Source organism: Ochotona princeps, chromosome 32, assembly GCF_030435755.1.
Source record: "Ochotona princeps isolate mOchPri1 chromosome 32, mOchPri1.hap1, whole genome shotgun sequence".
NCBI lineage: Eukaryota > Metazoa > Chordata > Mammalia > Lagomorpha > Ochotonidae > Ochotona > Ochotona princeps.
The window spans coordinates 8,502,530-8,523,339 of NC_080863.1; the positions used below are offsets into that span (position 1 = coordinate 8,502,530).

At 43.3% G+C, this 20,810-nt stretch overlaps 1 protein-coding gene across 1 annotated transcript in view; it reads left to right on the forward strand.

Annotated features, from left to right (window-relative positions):
* Positions 1-20,810, forward strand: part of ORC5 (origin recognition complex subunit 5) — a 41,930-nt gene that overhangs the window by 15,508 nt on the left and 5,612 nt on the right. The window contains exons 9-13 of the mRNA XM_058657526.1: positions 2,150-2,202; positions 3,354-3,466; positions 4,693-4,740; positions 5,218-5,328; positions 20,377-20,489. Coding sequence (XP_058513509.1) covers positions 2,150-2,202; positions 3,354-3,466; positions 4,693-4,740; positions 5,218-5,328; positions 20,377-20,489 — 438 coding nt within the window. The remainder of the gene's footprint in view (positions 1-2,149; positions 2,203-3,353; positions 3,467-4,692; positions 4,741-5,217; positions 5,329-20,376; positions 20,490-20,810) is intronic.

Genomic DNA, 20,810 nt, shown 5'->3' on the forward strand with positions numbered 1-20,810 from the left:
ATTTCATGGAGTGAATTAAGTCACTAGTGACGCCCTCTTTGGCTGCAGCGTAACTAGGAGTCAGAAATTGCTAGAAACTTCAGTTTGTATGTAAATACTTGAGAGTTAAACACCGAAGCTGGAGAGCACTCTGGAGCTCTTGCTGCCGGCCAAGCCAATGAAAGACTGCGAGGAGAGGAGACGACAGCAGCGCAGCCTTAACGGCGAGGCCGCACGCCGGTCCTCCCAGCAGGATGTGCTTTGTGCGTATACTGGTGAAAAGGGGCGTCCACTTCCTGTATCCCAGGGTCTGGGTTGCCGTCCTTGCTCTGCCCCCCATCCAGCTCTTAAATAGTGTGCATTGTGGGGGGGCAGCAGGCAATGTGCAGGCTCAGAACCAGGAGGGAGTTCCGGGCTCCTGGCCTCTGCCTGGTCTGGTACGAGCTCTGATGGGGCCGTGTGGGGAATGGACCAGCAGCTGGAAACCTCCCTCCCCTCTCTCTCCCTCTGCCTTTCAAATAATTAAATTAATTAAAAAGTGGTATGCTTGGCCAGCCTTCCTATGGCAGTGTTGGGAGAGGACTGCTCCAAGAGAACACAGAATCTTGACTTAGAAGTGTACATTATACATTAGATGGCTGGGGTAAAGGACAAGGAAAGGAAGAGGTGGAAGTTAAGGAGTCCCCCGTCTCCTAAAAGAAAACAAAATCAGAAAGTGAGCCAGTCCATCGCCTTCAGAAGGGCAGTTTCTGTGAAGGAACTTCACTCCAGTGTTCTTACACAGTAGAGCACTTTAAAATGAAGGAAGCTGCAGGCCCATCCCCGGACATCGCCCCTGCACTCATTAGAGTGGCCTGTTATCACTGATCCACGCACACATCAGGCTCCGCAAAACAGAGAAGACAAAATGGGAAGGTCCTTTAAACACAAGATCAATTCCTCTCTTCCCACCTAAAGCCGAGGAAGACTTTGAAGCTTTATACAGAAGCACTCTCAAAGATGAAAGTGGTAGTTGAAATTCGAATGTCAGTAGCCCACAGTCATGGCGGAAGGGTGCACAGATGGGAAACAAAGGTTGATCAATGCACAAATAAAACTCAAATAGAAACAGTCCTGTCAAAAGTGAAGCAGTGGGCCTGGCGCAATGGCGCAATGGCTAATCCTCCACCTCCAAGCGCTGGGATCCCAGTGGGCGCTGGTTCTAATCCCGGCAGCTCCACTTCCCATCCAGCTCCCTGCTTGTGGCCTGGGAAAGCAGTGGAGGACAGCCCAAAGCCTTGGGACCCTGCACCCACGTGGGAGACCCGGAAGAGGCCCCTGGCTTTGGATCAGCTTCACCCCGGCCGTTGTGGCCATTTTGGGAGTGAGCCAGTGATGAAAGATCTTTCTCCCCATCTCTCCTTTCCTCCGTAAATGTGATTTGCCTTTCCAATAAAATTAAATATATATATTTATATATATATATATATATTTTTTTTTTTTTTTTAAGTTGTATCTAAATAAGGGTAGATTCAACCAAAACTTACATAAGGAACATCGAGGAAAGGAATGAAAAACAAAAACAAAAAACAAAAAAGCAAGAGAATCTTAACTAAATAAAAAGGTAAATAAAAGGATAAGGCTGTAGCCCCCATTCTAGTACCTGGTTCGAGTCCTAGCTCTTCTCTTTTTGACAAGGCGTCCTGCTCTCTCACACCCTGGAAAGCATCAGGTGATGGCTGAGTTCCTCGGCTCCCTCCCACCCCATGCTGCTGACTTCAGCCTGGCCCAGCCCTGACTGCCACAGACGTCTCAATGATCTCTCTCTCAATCCAAATAAAATGAAAGCAAATAAATCACAATTCTAAAAAAAATAGTGTGTATGACAATTGAATGTATCTAAAATACTGAGTTTTGACTAACGGTAAGCAATAGTATTTCTTGATACTTTTTTTGATGTCTTTGCAATATGACACAACAGATTACGACAACATTAACATGCATATTGCAAATAGATATATATTTTAATGCACACTAAATGATTTTGTACAGATACAGTATGTACATTTTATATATAGAGAAAGTCTTTTCTATAAACGAAAAACTTTTAATTCTTGCAGGGCTCTGTTTTAAGTATAACGTAGTGATTTCATGTATTTTCAGTCCTTTTTGCTTTATTTTTTTTTTTCAGTTCCCAGTGGGAAAAGCTGCAGGAAGATGACGCAGATCTAGGACAACTAAAAGGTAGCAGTGTGTGACTGTCACCCAGTGAGACAGCTGCTGGAGCCACTTGTTAGGATCCAGCGTGTGTCACAAGGCGGTGAAGACTGTGAGGCAGAGTTTGCATCTCAAGTAGTAGTAGTAATTTTTTGATTGCTTTTTGCTCTCACTGAAGCTTCCTTTTTAATGGAAGAAAAGAGAATTCAAATACGAATTTTCTGTTTTCTAAATATTGGACTATGGAAGTCAAGTAGCTGATCTGCCTTCCAATGTTTTGTTGACACAGTTCAGCTATAATAGTTCGGTCTCTGTGTCTCATGATGTTTAACGAATAAAGTACAATTTTTTTTTCTCTCAGTTTTGGGGATGCATTTTAGTCATTGTGTTTTAAAAGCTTTCTAGTTTTCATTTTTGTTAAGGAAAATATTTGGATTTTCCCGAAATAGAATTGCTTTTGCATCCTAGGGATAAAAAATGAGCTCCTCCTCCTCTGAGTTTTTGTGAGTTCAGTGGCTCACGGTTGGGGGAAGTGGCATGAAATGGTGACGTAATTTTGCTCGTCCGCATGATTTCTCTTGTATACACTGAACGCCTTCCGTGTAGAACAGGTGATTTCTAGCCCGTTGCAAGGGAAAAGGAGAGATTGTAGAGTTTAGAAAAGCCGACAGCAGTTGGCCTGCATGTCTTCCTAACTGTGTGACCCTGAACCCGACTCTGTTTCTTCATCTGTGGTATAGGAAGCATCGGGGCGAGCCTTAAGGAAAACACGTAGCAGAATGTCTGACTTAAACTAGCAGATAGCAAATTCCTCCTCTGCCCTACAGATCAGTGCTGTGTGATGAACTTGTGTTTTATTCATTAATTACTCCCTGTGCAAGGCGTTGTTATGTTTGCCAAGAAATAAAATGTGAAATGTTTCTCCTTGATATCGTATAGCTTAGTATAAGATGTAATTTCTATCTAATGAACTGTTTACATCAGGCACAGTGTTAATTGGTTGTGTGTGAAATGTGCAGGGTAGGGATTCGCAGAGGAAATCACTTTGTTTTTTGGGTGGATGGGGAGTATTGGGGAAGGTTACTTTGGCTAGAAAACACTGCACGGAAATCAACAGGTAGATGAGAAGCGGTACTGATAGCCTAACAATTCCTTCATACAAGTATTTTGTTGCGTAGGTCTCTCAGCATATAATCACGTGGAACTCCCATATTATTCTAAGTTTATTCTGATCGCCGCGTACCTTGCTTCATACAACCCAGCAAGAACTGACAAGAGATTCTTCCTTAAGGTAATAGTAGCAGAAATCTTGGCACATTATTTCTGATGATCCCAGGAATATTTTCAAATTTCAGCACTTGAAAGTGTGTAAGGACCCCCACATTAGAATAAGAAATAGCTAGATAGATTTAGTACCCATTCCTTGTCTGCTTGCCATTAAGGTGACAGGCTGAGATGTGGACAAGCATAAATAGTTCTACAAGAGAGAAAAAATCATGTGTATCTTAAGTAGTAATTCTAGATTTCAGAAAGTATGTAACTGAAGGTTGTTTCATTAAACAGTTATTTGTTTGAAATTCAGAGTGAGGGATAGGAAAAGACAGAGGTGTCTTCATCCACTATGCCACAGTTCTGGCCCCATCTTCTCACCCTTCCACTGCTGGAGTGCGGTAGCACCCAGTCCCAGTCCATGCGGGAGCCTCGCCCTGCCGCCTGTGCCCAGTCCCAGTCCACGCAGGAGCCTTGCCCTGCCGCCTGTGCCCAGTCCAAGTCCACACGGGAGCCTCGCCCTGCCGCCTGTGCCCAACTTGGTCCTCCTCGCTGTGGCCTTACCACCCTGGCCTCTGCTCTCCTCAGCACATTCTCATCCACAGTCTTCAATCTACAGTTCCATCTTTCTGGAAATCTCCTTTCTTACTCCTCACCGTAAGGTTTCAGGGTGGATGTTGTCTTCCCTGAGCAGTCCCCCTTGGATGACCCATCATAAGTGGGTTATCTTTGTTGTTTCCTAGTTAACTAGGAAGTTGGCTTTCCTGTCTGGGTTTAATACAATTCGCAATACATTTTCCTTTTATGTTTTTTTCTTGTTGTCTATCTGCTGAGAGCTAGTATTCTGCTTTGGGATTATTCGGTCCCCAGCGCCTAGCCAGATGCTCTCAGTCAGGGTAATTTATCATTGAAATTGCCAACCTTCTTTAACAGATAGATTTAAAAAACCCTTACTTTTGCAAATTCTGTTTTTACAACTGTAAGTATACTAAACCAATTTTTTTTTTGAAAAGTATTATTTTGTCTTAAAACCTTTCTTTATCTGTAAAATTCATCTTAACATCCAATCTAAATCTAAATCAAGTCTAAAATATGTTGGACTCTAATAATATACATATGCATGATGACAAGAACAAAATTTAAAAGCCCAAGACACATACATTAGTCTCTTCCAACTGTTAAACAGATTGTATTTCCTGCTGTGCAATATACTGGCTTTCCAGCTTACGAGTTTTTCGTTCATTGCAGCATCATGGGAAAATCAAGAAAACCAACTTTCTGAAGAAACATGAAAAGGTATTGACGTTTTAATTTCTTCACGGGAGAAACGTGAATTGAGGACCCTGTGCAGAATGGGTCCGTGGGTGATTGCATTACTCGTTTGCATTGAAGAACTTCCTTGTGTTGCTATGGTACCAGTCTGACAGTGGTGTTCTGACAGTGTCTTGCTGCGTGCAGTGATTGAAGGCACGTTGGTGTGAGCCAGTGCTGGAGGTAGACCTGCATTGACAGAGTGTATTAGTGACTTCATAGATGAGAAAAATCACCCTGAGTTATTTAAGCACAGTAGATGAGATACAAGCATTTTCCTCTTCCCCCCCGGGAAATGACATTGGACTAGGCGGCTGAGTGACTTCTCACTGCCATTTGAACAGTTGTCAAGAAGCTGACATTCTATTGCTAGCATCTTTAGCAGAACAAATACAACCGTGTCATCACTGGGAGCTGAAGCTACCGAGAGTGAGTAGGAAGTTCATCTTCTTTTCTCTGCAGACGAGCAATCATCTACTTGGACCAAAGCCATTCCCGCTGGACAGGCTACTGGCCATCCTGTATAGCATCGTGGACAGCAGGGTTGCTCCAACAGCAAACATCTTCTCGCAGGTAAGGCATCCGTGTGATGTCCTCGCTGGTATTCCACATGCTAGATTTCTAGCAAGTGTATGTTGCTGTTTTGATAATTTGTGGGTTTTGCATTGCTGATTTCATTGAGCTACTGGTCAAAAATATTTTTAGGAAAAAAAAATTACATTTGTACTAAACGCATACAGAATTTTATATCTCGTCATTCTCTAAACTGTACACAGCTAATTACGTAGCATTTACATATGTTAGGCAGTATAAGTCATCTACAGATAATGTAAGTGTGTAGGAGGTTATTTGTGGCTTTAATGGAAACAGCATTTTATGTAAGGGGCTTGAATGTCTCTATGTAGGTTTTGATGTTGCTAGGAATCTTTGAATCATTTCCTTGTCCATTGAGGGACAAGGAAACTGAGAATTCCAAATATAGAGTCTTGAGGAGTAAACCACTATATTTGTAAGTATATCCCCATGGCATTTGCTACTTTTAGCTTTTTCCTTTGTTTTTTTAAGATTTGTTTTTGTTGAGTGGCAGATTTTTCAGAGAGATGAGGAGAGACAGAAAAGGTTTTCTATCCCCTGGTCTACTCCCCAAATGACCACAATATCCAGAGTTGAGCTGATTCAAAGCCAGGAGATTCTTCCAGGTCTGCTATGTGGGCGCAGGGGCCCTTGAACTTGGACCGACCTCTGCTGCTTCCCCAGGCTGTAAGCAGAGAGCTGGACAGGATGTGGAGCAGCCGGGACGCGAACAGACGCCCTTACGGGATGCTGGTCCCTCAAGGCGGGAGGGTTCGTTAGCTGTGCCTCTGCACCTGCCTCTTTAATCAAAGAATTTCTAAGATGAAATTATTATATTAATAAACAGGTAGGTTGATTAAATTGATGAATTATAAAATGGGGTGTGTAATTTAATAAAATAGCATTTTAAAATGTTTTTAGAAGAAAATATAGTGCCCTTATTCGTCATGTAAGTACTAGTATGTTGATATTATGCTAAGATTTTTAAGAAAACATGTATTTTTCAAAGTTCCGAAATGCTCACTAGGTGGCAGTAGCAGCATAAATGTGAAGGGAAGGATTTATTTTTATTTTATTTTATTTATTAGTTTGCATTTTAAGAGAATTTACAATCTAATCACAGTAGACATCTTCAGTGGTCCAGAAAAAAAATATTTCGTCAGAAGTTGGAAGCAAAAACAAAATGGTGTGAATTATATTTACTGAAAACAAAGTCCTCTCAGATGTTGTGAAAAGCATTTTGCTTTATGAGTGAATTTTTACACCAACACATATGTGAAATAATAGGATTTACATATACATTGATTCACTGTGAGTCAGTCTGATCCCAGAATGGTCTGGCATCATCAGGCCTTGTAATGTGGTGAGGATTTTTAATTGTTTATTTGAAAAAGGCATTTAATGGCAAAATCCTCACCTTGTGTGAGCCAGGGTCCCATATAGACAGGTTTGTGTCCCAGCAGCTCCACTTCCCATCCAGCTCCCTGCTTGTGGCCTGGGAAAGCAGTTGTGGACGGCCCAAAAGCTTTGGGACCCTGCACCCGCGTGGGATACCCGGAGGAGGCTCCTGGCTCCTGGCTTCCTATTGGCTCAGCTCCAGCCCGGCTGTTGCAGCCACTTGGGGAGTGAGCCAGCAGATGGAAGATACTTCTCTCTGTCTCTCCTCTCAGTTTCCTCCTCCTCACAGCTCGGGAAGTTGTCACAGGTCCATCCATTCACCAGTCAGATGTAGGGCATTCCGCCTGAGAATTCTACCCCGTATCTCCAGGCCCCCAGCCCCGCCCACTTACCGGTCATCCTCAGGCAATCACCTGTGACAGTTGCAGGCTCCAGTCCCCTGGGGCCTGCCCTCAATCTGTCTAGGCAGACTGGAACCGGATAGATGAGTAACAAGTCCGGTCAGAGGAAATGACGGAGCTCGCTCGCTGTGGAGTAACAAATAAAATGTGTTGCTCGTACAAAAAAAAAATAATAAGAGTGGGTAGATAAGAAGGAAGAGTAGGAGGTAAAAAAGTGGCCTAATGAGAGGAAGCGTGCAGCGGAAAGGCGCCTAATGGGGACGCAGTAGGAACCTAACAGAAAGCAGGCCCCGCCCTGAACTGCTGTGGCAGGTGCTTGGACCTCGTCGGTGGACAAAACGTCGTCTGTAGTTAGAAGTTGTAACTGAGTTTAGTTATAGCAACTCAGTTAGCAGTGTGGTCGCACTGATGCCACGTAGGACACGAAGAGTATACGGCTATAAGCTGCAGCTAGTCCTGTTTGACCTTTGCTTTCTCTTGCATTAGAAAATATCCAAAAAGTATACATACTGCCTGCAGAAGCAAAATGTGACAGGAATTGCATCAAAAAGGTGTTTTCTGTTTTTATTTCCTACTTTTATTCGCATCAAAAATATTTTGCCCCTAAGAATGGCAATTTGTATTTATCCTGTGAATATAAGATTTTATTAGTGTAATAAATAATAGTGTCTGTTGCAAGTATTTGATATGAACACTAGGTGGCAGTCTTGTATTTTAACTTTAAACTGGGAAATAGCTTTTAGTTGTAATACTGTGTCACATGTGAAGTTGTCTGTTAGTTTAACACATTGGTTAATTTTACTAAGAGTAAAATTTGCTGGAGCACCTTAATTATTTACAGGCATGCACACTTTCATGCCAGCGTAAAGAAAGTTAGTATGGATATAAATGGCCTTTCATCAGTTACAGTATATTCTAATAAGATGAGACTAATATTATTTTCCCATTTATTTATCTCTGTTGGAGAGAGGGGACAGAGAGAGCTCTCCTGTTTCCTGGTTCGCTTTCAGATGTTCACAAGGGCCAGGCAGCACCAGACCAAAGCCATCAGCCTAGAACGACACCAGGTTTCACACAGAAGCCTTGGTGGCTTACCTGTTAGCATGCGCTGAGCGGGGGCTGCGGCCCAGGCACTGGGCTGTGGGAGGCAGACGAGCCGAGTGCCCCGGAGCCACACTGCCAAACACCTGTCTGGATTCCCTTGATTTATTTTACAGAAATGAATTATTTTTCTAGCTTTATTTGCTACTTCCATAATTAATGTAGATTTCTTGTCACATATAATGAATTGGTCCTATGTGACCCTACATTCAAAATTCCCTTGCAGCTGAAGTTTATTTCTGCTGCATTTAATCTAAATCTTTTTAGATATGTTTTATAATGAATTTTTTAAGCTTAAGGAATCCTTGAAGTTTATTGGAATTCCAGCTGAGAGTGATGAGCAGTCATAATAGTAGATGAACTAATATTTCTTTATTGAATTTTGAATTCCCATTAACTTATGAGAACAGTAGTTGTACATTTCATATTTTAAATTATGTCAGTGCTCAGACGTATTGAACTAAAATACAATTAAAAAATTTTTTTTCTTATAAAGATTTATTTTATTTTGTAAGAATAACTGAAACAGGGTGGGGGGGCAGGAGAGAGAGAGAGAGAGAGAGAGAGAGAGAGAGATCGATCTTCATCTACTGGTTCACTCCCCAAACGGCCAACATGGTCAGGCTTGGGTCAGACCACAGCTGGGAGTCAGGAACTCCGCCTGGGTTTCCCACGTGGGTGGCAGCGACAGTTTCTCGGGCCATGTTCTGCTGCTTTCTCAGGCCGTACCAGGAAGCTGGCTCAGAAGTGAGGCAGCCAGGGCTTGAACCCATTACTCCTAACTGGTATTTAGCATTGAAGATGGTGGCGTAACCCACCGCACCGCAACACCAGCCTTTTTCTTGGGATTTAAGGTCATGTCAGTGTTACCCCCTTTATACCGTTAATGTAACTGAGAAGTCATTTAACAGATTTTCGTTCAAATAAAATAAACACATTCCTGTTAACAAGGAAGCCTCAAAAAGTTCATGAAAAGCAATTAAAACAAAAGTGTATTTTAATACAAAATAAATTTGAGATCCATGCATGATTTTTTCACGATACTGTGTTTCAGACTCTTTTCATAGTTTTTTTTTTATCCAAATAAGTTGATTGATGATGATTTAGGATCGTAAGACCTCTTTACCTGCAAATTAATTTGCCTATGACATAGTACAATGGCTGTTACACTCGTGTTTCTACAGAAAGTGCTAAACAGCAGTTACGCCGCATCTGCTAAATGAGAGTCACAGGGCGTTCAAAGTCAGTAGATGACATGACTGTCAGATCCACGGGAATACACGGACTAGATTTAAACTTGTTCCTTGTAAGCATCCTAAAATCTAGCTGAAAGATACTCGTGTCGAAATGACTGGAGTTTGAGTTGTCATCTCGATACACCTTACATCTGCTGCTAAAAGGGTCAGCTTACCCTGAAAGCATCGCAGCAGCGGGAGCTTAGCGGAAACACAGAGCCGTTCTTTGGCAGTGTCTCTGTGCTTCCGTAGGTCTCTGCCAGCTGTCCAGTGTCTCTGCACCGCAGCAGAAATTCCTAATACTGTTAAGGTGCAGTATGTGGTGGGTCACAGGCCGTTTCTGGGATGTTCATATTTTCTCATCATCTGCTCAGGTTTTTCTTGCTAAACGTGACAGAGCCAGCCAGGGCACCTTACTTCACGCCCGCTTCGCTGGCTAACGGGTCAACGGGGGTGCAGCTGGCATGAGGCTGGCTCGGTGGAGCAGCTCAGGGCACCGCTGCTGTGACGCGCAGCCTCCGCTGGGGCAGTAAATGAGATTCTGAAATCTCTGCTTGCCCCCGGTGGGGCTGCATTACCGTTCGGCCATGAGACCCCTGTGCGGGAGCTGCCTGCCTGAGGAGAGGTTTAAGGGGTACTTCACGTTAGGCAAGGGGACGTGGTCTGTGGTCACTAGGGAATGCTGATGTTAATCATGACCGAGGGTAATAGCAAGGGCAGTGTGGGACTCTTCCGCCCAGAGGTAAACATTGGCTTTCCTTGCTCTTCCTCGGGAAAGAACGATGCTTTGCCCTGCTCTTGTCTTCCCTGTGTCGGCTGTGAACTGTCTCTGCATAACCATTTTGCATCTTACGAAGACATCAGTCCAGCACTAGGCATCTCTGCTGAATTCTAGCAACATGGAATCATTGCTGAAGGGTGACATGTAAAATCCTGCCTCGGGGACCAAAAAAACATTGCATAAACTGTGCCCTCTTCTGTTGTCTAAGCTCATGCGTTGGCACCTCGTCTGTAGGTGTGTTGTAGCTACCTTCCTCAAGAGCTAGTGTGGCTTGCAATAAATATACCGAATGTATATCCATTAATCACATTTTGGAGTTAAATATATTTGGCACCAATAAATTTTATTTGGCTTGGTATGTTTTTTTTTTTGCTTAAAGCACCAGAAAAAAGAGCTGCGTTGGTTGTCCTTGGAAATGAATGTCTAAGACTCCGGTGTTTCCATGGTGGCCACACGGGTACCACCCATCTATACATGATGACTATGAATAAAGGCAAGCACAACTGTATGACTGAAATTTTTTTAGTAAGAACATTTTTAATAAAATATATATAGCATGTTTGGAAAAGCTTCCCTGGTGGCGATGTGTGCTGTATCTTAAATCATTTGGCTATAGAGATGAAAAGAAAAACCTGGTTGCTCAGACGGGTTCCAGGGACAAACTGAACCGGAGCACACAGCCTCTCGGAGCGCACCTGCCCATTCCCAGACACCTGCCGCAGGAAAGCCCTGTTCTTTCCTCCAGGTGAGGAGCCAAGGATGCTGCGCCCCAGCTTCCCTTGGGACTGCGTTGTCCCTTCCCTTCAGGCACCCCGAAAGGTAGGAAGGAGTTGAATTCGTGGGGTAGGAGGCATCCGTTGCACAGCCGTGTTTTTCAGAGTAAGAACGGGAACTGGGTTATAACCCAGGACTGTCCTGTGCTAACTCAGCACATGTCAGGTGGCACCCACGTGTTGGGGTGTTAAAGAATAGATGATACATAATTTCTCGTTTTTAGTTTAGGCCATTGGAGAAGTGATCTCTGAGCTCTTTTTCTTCTGGCCGTTGATGTCATCATGTCTCTTGAGCCTGCCTTTCCACCCTCCGTGTCACTGCCTTGGAACATTACTTCGTAGACGCTTGCAGCAAGCTTCCTCTCTGGTCTCGCCTGCATCCTGGCAGCTTCCCGGTTCAGCTTCCAGACTGTGAGCAACACGGACCTTACGAACATCACTGACGTGGTCTCCAGAACCAAGCTTCTTGCCTTGCCGTAGGTCTTAGCGTTCATGTAGGACCTTTCACAGGCTGGCCCTGCTTGCTGCTACTTCCTCCCTTCACGCAGTGCGTCATGCCCACTAAGCTATTTCTTCTGTAAACACATACCAGTTTTTCTTACGTTTATGTTGTTGCGTGTCCTGTCCTGCAGCTCCTGAGCTCAGTGAATCTACATGTGAGCTCTCTGTTAGTTCCGTTCCTTCTTTCACTAAGGTAGTTGTGTTTGCACGTATTGCTAGCATGGTACTCCTATTGTGTTGCTACCACGTTCTTCTCCACCTGCCTCTTGCACCGTGCTGTGGGCGCACCGTGCTGTGGGCGCACCGTGCTGTGGGCGCACCGTACTGTGTTTGCTTTCAAAACAGAGAAGTCCGTAGGACTGAGACGGCGCCCTCCGTTCCTGGTGTACGAACACGCTGGCTGCTTTTTCTTTACCAGAACTCTACCCACTTTCTTTTTTGCTTTTTTTTTCCCCCAGGGGGGATTAAAGATTCATAGTGCCGATTGTAAATTGACCACCTCCTCCATGTCCTAACTTTGTGTGTGTGTAAAAATGTCAGTTGAACCAGCCTGGTACCGTGCCTTGATTTTAACATGTTTCAGGCCTTAAGGCCCCTCTCAGGAGAAGCAGAACAGGGGATTGCATCCGTCAGTTGACATAGATACCAACCTGCGAAAGTATAAAAATAATGAGCATGTTAAAAATTAATTATAGTTGTAAATTGATTTCTTTTTGTTGGCAGAAGGAACACTTTATTAGCCCAGGAACAGGTTCCCACTGTTTTCACATGGAATGTTTCCAGCTGAAGCTTGTTAGTGACTGCCTCTCAGATTAAGGGGAAAAAAAAAGAAAACCCTCCCCGTGGCTCAGGGACACCCATTGTTAAGACACAGATAATCAGCTCGTCCCCCACGTGGGTGAGAACAAAGAGCCGAGATGAAGCAAGCCTCGGACAGCCCCGTTTAAGATATAAATCTACAAATGTTGGACACGTGCGAAGCTTTTCCACTCTGTTTCGTTTTTTTTTTTTTTTTCTTTGTGAATTCCTCAGTCACAACTTCGAGCTAGCCAAAAGGAAGATAGGCTGTGGGATTTTAAAGCAGATAGTTGATTTTCAAATAAAATACCCAAGAGTCAGACAGCTGCTAATATATGAAACCTAGCAATCTTAGTCTTAGATTTTTAGGAGTTTTGCGTGTTTATACTTAAGCCAAGGCTTAAGAAACAGAACTTTTATTTTGAGGAAAAACATCCCTAGAGATTCACATAATACAAACTTAGAGGGCTAAGATTATGGATGATTGAGTGCTGTTTGTAAAAAGAAAACTTTGTGCTGTGTTTTCTAATGTGAAATCAAAGTCCTGACCTTCGTCTTAGCTTGTGTCTTCAGTCATTTGAATTTTGTTCATTGAACTGGTAAGTGTGACGAGAGCCCCACCCTGACCCTGACCCCCCAAAAAAGCAGCCGTGGAAAACAGGGTACACAGTCCTAAAGTTTGAACATTTCTTGGCGGGGGAAACTTCTTTGTAGACAGAGAAGCTCAGAAGGGAAGTGATAGCCTCCCCACTAATATTAAATGTACTTCGACAGTTGCATTGAGTTTGTTGAAAGTGATCCCAGTGTTTAACACAGGCCTTTCCATTACCTTTAGTTGCTGATGATGTTCGTGTTTATCTTACAGTACGTTCAGCCATGATACATTGTCTGTGTGCTTCAAGAGTTGTGAATTATTTGGAGATGATGTTTAATCCACGTTTCCAGTGTTGCCTAAGACTTTCAGGTTTTATAAAATTGTCCTTGGCCCTCCCTCCTGTACATGGTTTATCCTTTAAAAAGTAAACCTGAAAAGCAGTCATTTTATTTCTAACATGCTGTCTGATTCATGAAGCGTTAATAACACTGGATTAAATAAATTCCGTCTCAGTATTTGTACCTGTGTGCCAGCAGGTCCCACACATTTTTATTCATGAGATTATTGATCGTTACTGGTCAAAGCTCTTAGAATGCCCCTGGTCGGGACATTTGGCCGTATTGATACCTTTCTTTGTTCTTAATGCTACGTTTTCATTAAGGCTTTTTCCTCCATTTTATCTGTGGGGCCTGCTCTCCTGGGTTTCTGGCTTCCAGCATATTCGTGGTACACCCTCCCCCCCCCCGCCCTGTGAAAGGCTGCCAGCGTTGCCATTTGCTTCAGCGCCCCCTTCTTCCCTCAAGCTTTCCTTAGTCCCCAAAATTCTCTGTTCCCCAAGTTCCGCAGCACCTGGGTCACAGTCATGAAAGGATTCCGAGCCCTGGGTTCAAAAAGTGTCCCCTTGAGCAGTGCACCTGTCTCTCCAAGGTCGTTTCCTCATCTGCAAGAAAGAGACGTATTCCAAGGACCTCATTGTGAGGTTGTTGTCAGGGCTAAATAGATGAAGTGCCTGGTACAATGTCTATCGTAGAGTCAGCTGGCAACAATAAATTCTACTCCTGTAACACCACTGTTAACAGTGTGATCCGTCACTCCCTACAGTTCTCAAGGATTTTGATTGTAGCCATGGAAAAATTGACCATGGGGATTAAGAATGAAGTTATTGAGAATGATCATTTTCAGGTTTTAATGTGGACCTGCAGTTTTCTGGGAGAAACCCCTGAATGTGGTTGCTACATAACCGTACTCACAGGTTGAGTGTCCTAAGTGATATCGTTATTCTGCCACTTTGAGTGAATTTTAGAAACCTTACTCCATCGAGCCTGTTACCGTTTCCTGCTTTTCAAGTTTGACCTTGAGTATCAGATAAGTGTTATTCTGATTAAACATGATTTAGAAAACTCAGAAGGAAATGTGTTGTGGTGTTTTTTTTTTTTTTCCCTTGGCATTCTTTCTATTGTAGTGTCTCTATTTCTGCTTCCTTCCTGGCATTCGTTGCCAGGTGTAGAAGTTCCCGTTGTTTGGGGCATGACTTCTGTTCGAGCCGGGAGTGGGGTCGGCCTACCTAGGTAGCCTTCTGTGGCCGGATTGCAGATCAGCCTTCTCCTGTCGAGCAACAAGTCCTAAGACTTGCTCTGTGTTCCCCCACCTTAGCCAGCCCCCTTCCGCTTCCTGCTCAGACTCTTCCTTTGGGCGCCTTTTGTGTTATTTACAGGGTTTCCAGCCGGACTCAGCAAAAAGCAGTAGTAAATATGACTCAATGCCAGCGTGTCTGGGCTAGAAGCTGTCCCGTATTTATCTCTTTGTTCTGACCTTGTGTCTAGACTCTTTGGTAGTGTTTGTTTATGAAATATGTTCCAGAATAATCCAAAGCTCCATAGAATGAGAAGCCTTTTGTAAATCAGCACCAAAAAGAATCACAGAATTTCCGAGTATCTTTTACAACTATTATTTAGAGCACATTTTCCTAACAAAGATAATCCCTCCAAAACATGAGTTTACTGACTCGTGTGTGTTCCTCTGTACTGGAACTAAACTGTGTAAGTCACTTTCTGCAGTTGGGAATTTGGTAACAGGAATGACTCCTGCATCTGTTTTTTCTCTGAGTGACAGGTGTGTCCATGAATGCTAAACACTCTGGCCACACCCATCCTTTCTGCACATGCGCAGACACATGTAAAACTTGCCGAAAGGGCTACACTGTCGGGGTCAGCTAGATCCCCTCCTGTGTTTAAGAATTGTACCAGTTTGTATTTTCTGTTTGGTTATACAAGCCATCTGGAATCCATTGTTACGGAATGTGCTGTGCCATGTGTGTCTATAAAGCATGTGTGTTTCATGTATCGGGGTTGTGTGCGTGTTACGTCTACAGTGGCTCCAGTGTGCAGGTGTAGTACTCTGTCGGTAGTGTGTATGGCGAGTCTGGGGTATAGCCTTACACGTAGCCTAGCCTTCAACACGTGAATGTGCGTGTTCCGTCTCGGTGATCCGGGGATGAAACATCCAAGGCGCAGTTGGGGGATGCGTGCTGAGCTGTGCGGCAAGGCGGAGGAGAGGCTTCATTTCTGGCTGGCGTGGACCTGCGTGCCTGCCCACAGAGGCGGCTGGGGGGCTGCTTCTGTCCAAGTCACTGAGGATTTTCCCATGACTGGGCCGGCAGGTGCAGAGGGCCCCTCCCCTCAGCCTTGGTTGTAAACCCCGAGAAGCAGCTTAGCCCACACTGACCGTGCCGTGTGTTCGTGTGTCCATGCTCACCTACAGAACTGAGCTCAAATTCATGTCGTCATGAACTTGTCAAGGTTAGCATGCAAGTGTTTGCATCCTTTTACTCATCTTTGAATTGGGCAGGACTTAGAGCTAGGTGTTTCATGGGTGTGGTATGGGAATGAAAGATAATGGAGAAACAGTGTGTTTATGCATGAACAGAAATAATTTTCCAATTTCCATGTATGTTTGTTCCAGATGTTTCTATTTAGTACAGTTATATTTAATATGCTTGAGATTTAAAATACTAGCCCTGAAATTAGTCTGTATCTGATTTTTTTTCAATTCTATGTAGCAACATTTAAGTAAACTTGGAAATACTTTCAAAGTATATATACTTTTTTCCTTTGAAGATGTATCTGTTTATTTGAAAGTTGAGTCAAAGAGAGAGAACTTCCATGTGCTGGTTCCCTCCCCGAATGACTCCGGTGGCCAGGGCTGGGACAGGCAGGAGCCAGGTCGCCCACAAGGATGACAGGGGCCCAAGGATTTAGGACCTAGGTTCTTGTTTCACCAGGTACATTAGCAGGGAACTGGATCAGAAGTGTCGCAGCCGGGACTCAAAGCAGCACCCACACAGGCTGGCAGGAGCTACGGGCACCAGGCTGTTCGTGCGTTTATACACGGCTGCGTGTGCCCTCAGTCCCCCCGAACTGTGTGTCGGGGGAGATCAAGGAATAAAAGACATCTCTTTAAGTAAAAAGGCAAGTTGGCCTTTTTCTTAACCCTGATTTCTCTTGCTTTCTTTAAGTTTTAGATTTTTTGTACATTTGCTTTTCCTAAATTAACCCCCGTGCTCCCAAAACTGAGCAGTCATGCCAATACTCTGGAAGTACTTGTTGGCTGCTGTATCTTTCCTTAACGCCCTGTCCTGTACTCAGTCTTAGCTGATGAACTTATCCATGAATTCCTGGTACAGCTGAAAGGGACACCAGGGGACACTCGGTTCCTACTTTTTTTTTTCCTGCGAATTTTTGTTGTAACAAAATGTGGCAAAGTAAAACAACCATAAGGTATCTGAAAATATTCTTGAACTACTAATTTAAAACTTTCTGTGTTTCACTGAAAAAAAAATTCTGGAAGAATACTTTAGCATCCAATTTAGATTAAAGAAGGTAATATAATGTGTGAGCGTGTTTGAATCAGAGTAGAAGTCAGAAGAAATCTAACGGAATGCCAGAGGCATAGCAAAACGTAATTAACGCTTTCTTTCCCCTGTATTAGAAGAAAGACTAAGGTGATCTTCAAATGACTGTTACTAATATAGGTGATTACAGTTAATGTAGTTTTGAACAGAGGCCATGGCTAAATCTTAAGAATTTATTGCAATTCTGGGTCTACTCTCATTTTGCGTTTCTACTGGTTTCTAAACTGAGAATGAAACGGCTCGTGTTACCCATGCCGTCAGCAAAATGTACTCCTCCCTGAAGACCTCATTATCCTGTGGTCGGCCATCGCGTGCTGTGTCTCAGGCCTCCCTGGCCAGGTGCCTCGGCAGTTAATCCTGGAAGAGAACTCACCCACTTCTCATCTTTCTTTAAATCTTTTTTTTTTTTTTTTTTTTTGTCCTTTGTTCCTCCCTGATGAATGTACCCTCATCATTTCGCTTTTTAGTTAGTTGGGATAGTCATTCTAGCATATTCCAAGATCCATGGGTGCCGAAGTCTCTTATATAACAGGCGGTGGGATTTGCATATAATCTGTGCAACAGCTGCCCGTGTACCTGGAAGCATGTCCCGATGACAGCGTCAAACGCTACGTAAAGAGTTGTAACGTGGCATTATTAGGGAATAGCAACAGGAAAGAAGGTCTCTGCGTGATAATCCTTTCCCCAAGTATTTTCGATTGCTTGGCTTTGCAGATTGGAGTCCGTGGCTGCCTGAGTCCTGGCTTCACATGTCTCCTGCTGACACCTTGTACCTTGGACTGTCCCAGGTGCTTCTATACGCATCTCTCCCTCTTCCTGTTTTTCTGTTTTTATTTATTTGATAGGCAGATTTACTGGGGAGAAAGAGGGAGCAGAGATATCTTCCATCCGCTGGTTCACTCCCCAAGTGGCCTCAGTGATAGGCGCTGAGCTGATCTAAAGCCAGGAGCCAGGAGCTCATCCAGGCCTCCCCTGTGTGTGCAGGGGCCCAGTACCTGGGCCATCCTCTGCTGCTTTCCCAGGCATGTTAGCTGGCAGTTGGATTGGAAGTAGAGCAGCCAGAATTCAAACCAGCGCTCATGTGACATGCTTGCACCCCTACCGGCGGCTTGATGTGCCTCGTTGTGTCGCCTCCAAGCCATGTGTGGTCAGATTTTGTTTTTCAGTCTTATTGTTTTATCAAAGCATTTTGTTTACGTTAATCCAGTTACCAGTATCACTTGGCTTAGCCTTCCTTTGTCTTGACCATTGGACATAGCTGGTATTGTCTTCCCCAGGGCACTTTGTCACACAGCAGCTGCTGAGCTTGGTATGGTTTCTCTGGCTTCGTTGTTTTTGCTTTTGTTGCCCACGTCGTCTCAGACATGTACGCATTGAAGTCTTATGTTTAAGTTTTGAATTCGTTGCTAATTAATGCTTGTGGATGACAGGAAGGGTTTCTGCTTCACACACTGGCGTGTGGGCGTCTGGTTGTCCTAGTGCCGGTTACTGAGGAGACTCACTTCCCTTTTATCAGAGAGTAGTGGATTGCATATGTTTCACTTCACTGCCCAACTCTGTTCTGTCCCATTTATCTGTAAACCTGTTCTTAGGCCAGTCCCTCGCTGTCTTGTGACTGCTGCTTTATGATATAGTTGGAAATCTTGAAATGTGATCGCTGGATCTTTATTCTTCTCTCAAGATGGCTTTCATTATGGGAGGTTTTTTGGTGTGTGGTTCCTTGTGAGCTTTGATTGTTTTTCTTATATCTGTGGAAAAGACCGCTGACTTTAGTAAGGCTTTAGATTGGAGCTGTAGATGGCTTTAGAAGTTTTGGAATTGTAGTTAGCAAAACCTAAATCCTACCCAACTAATTTTGGGGCAGTAACCAAACATCTCAGTTTCCACCTTAATTAGATTGATCATTTGAATTTAGCAATCTCTAATAAAGGGGTCAGGAGCCCTTTTTCACAAAGAAGCACGTGATAGAAACCGCAGGCTTTGCGGGCCGAGAGGCTGGCTGGACGGCACTGTGCAGGCTAGGTACGCTGGTCAGAGGGAATACTTGTCCCGCCCACCTCCTATGCCAGAGATTAGCTGTTCCAGGTAGTATGCTTGTTTTCTGCAGAACATAAGAATTTTAAATCTTGGTACTTGGTAAGAACTTCAAAAGTTCAAAGCAAAGCTAACAATTATAAGGGAGGGGGGGAGGCTGATTAATAGTGGGTGAATTATAGTATTTCAGTTTTTATAAATCCAATAGATTTTTAAAAATCATATATACCAGGGATCATATGAAACTATGTGGAAGTGCATGTTATGGAAAAAAGACAATGCCTGGATATGATATTAAAACCTTTCGGAGCAAACAAAATTTATTTTAATTCCATCATCATGAACTTTTTTGAAATATCTCCATTTAAGATTTGAACAGCACAAATAGCAAGCATGACTTAAGCATACAGGACAGAGCACACGGCAGCTACAAAGCATACGGTCTTTGCAGCATACACAGAGCGTTTCTTAAAAGCACGCTGAGGGACAATGTGAGTGGTGGTATTAGACGGGAAACCAAAGTCTTTGCCTTTCAAACACAGAGCTTCACAAGTTGACCTTAGACTTAGGTTTGAAATTTTTGAAATAATGCTTTGTATTTACTGAATGTGCCATTTGCACTGTATGAAATAGGAGATTCTGTTCATCCTTTTGCTTGCTAGTCATGTCAGCTCACTAAGCTATAAATACATCAAGAAGAAATTGTCATGGAGTCCACGTAAGCAGAGTCCATTCAAACTCTAGGTTCTGTTTCTTGTTAAGGCACCCACCTGTGCTGCGCTCTGGCCTGAGGTTTATCTTCCCTAAGCTGTATCTGTAAAATGAATGTAAAAATGCCTACCTTATAGGGCCATAAGGAATAAATGAGATATTACATGTACAGTACTTAGTATCGAGCAGTCACTACTACTATTATTGTTTTTATTATTCAGAGGCTATTTATTCAGTATCTACAGAGTATTCGTCTCAAATTCAGATAGGTGCTACAGGAGTTATAAAACAAGGTATTTTGTGCTCTGAGTTGACCTGCTTTTCCAACATGAATTTTCTGGTGTTTCCATGATTTCCTGAACAACAAGTTTTAAAGCAAAGGACCCAGTCCTCATCTCTCATCCCACCAGTAAGCCAACTCTGGAAAGGGCTCAGCTCCACGTTTGAAGTTTGTGGTCATCTAAGGTATTTCAGCAGGAACTCTGAAATGCTTATGTCTGCAAGGAATTTAATGTTTCCTGATAAAGCCCGCAGCTTTCAAAGACTTAGCCATCATTTCTGAGTTGGGGAAACAAAACGGGCTCCACCAGAATCCTTAGCGAATGTCATTTTAAATCAGTTGTCAAGCCAGGACTTTAAACGGAAGTACAAGTTTGTATGTACAGGTTTGAGAATGCTCATGTTGTGTGTAGATGTCTTCACGGAATGAGTTCCATCCCTGATTCAAAGGTGGTAAATTTGTTTCAGAAAGAAAGACATTGTGTCTTCTTGTTCGCTAAGTTTCCTCTAAAAATGTTCTCTGGTTTTTAGATTACTTCTCTAGTTACCCTTCAGCTGCTAAGCCTGGTTGGCCATGATGACCAGCTTGATGGACCCAAATACAAATGCACAGTATCTCTCGACTTCATCAGAGCAATTGCAAGGTAATCACCAAATGATTGTTAATGTAGAGTGTCTGGATGTTACACTTGATCTTAGCCAAAAGGCCAAGAAGCGATAGAGTGTCTTGATGTATAAAAATGATATACCAAATATAAAAATGAATGTTCTTCTTAATATGGTGTCGTTTTAGTCTTTTAGAGAAGGGAAGATCATTTGAGTACCAGAACTAATAAGCTTTACTGTAGAAGGCACCCTCTCATCAAATGTTATCAATGACATAAAATCCAAAGCAGTAGCAAATATGTTAGATGGTAAAAAGAAAACAATTTTTGTAAGAGATTTTAGTAGGCTGGAATAATGGC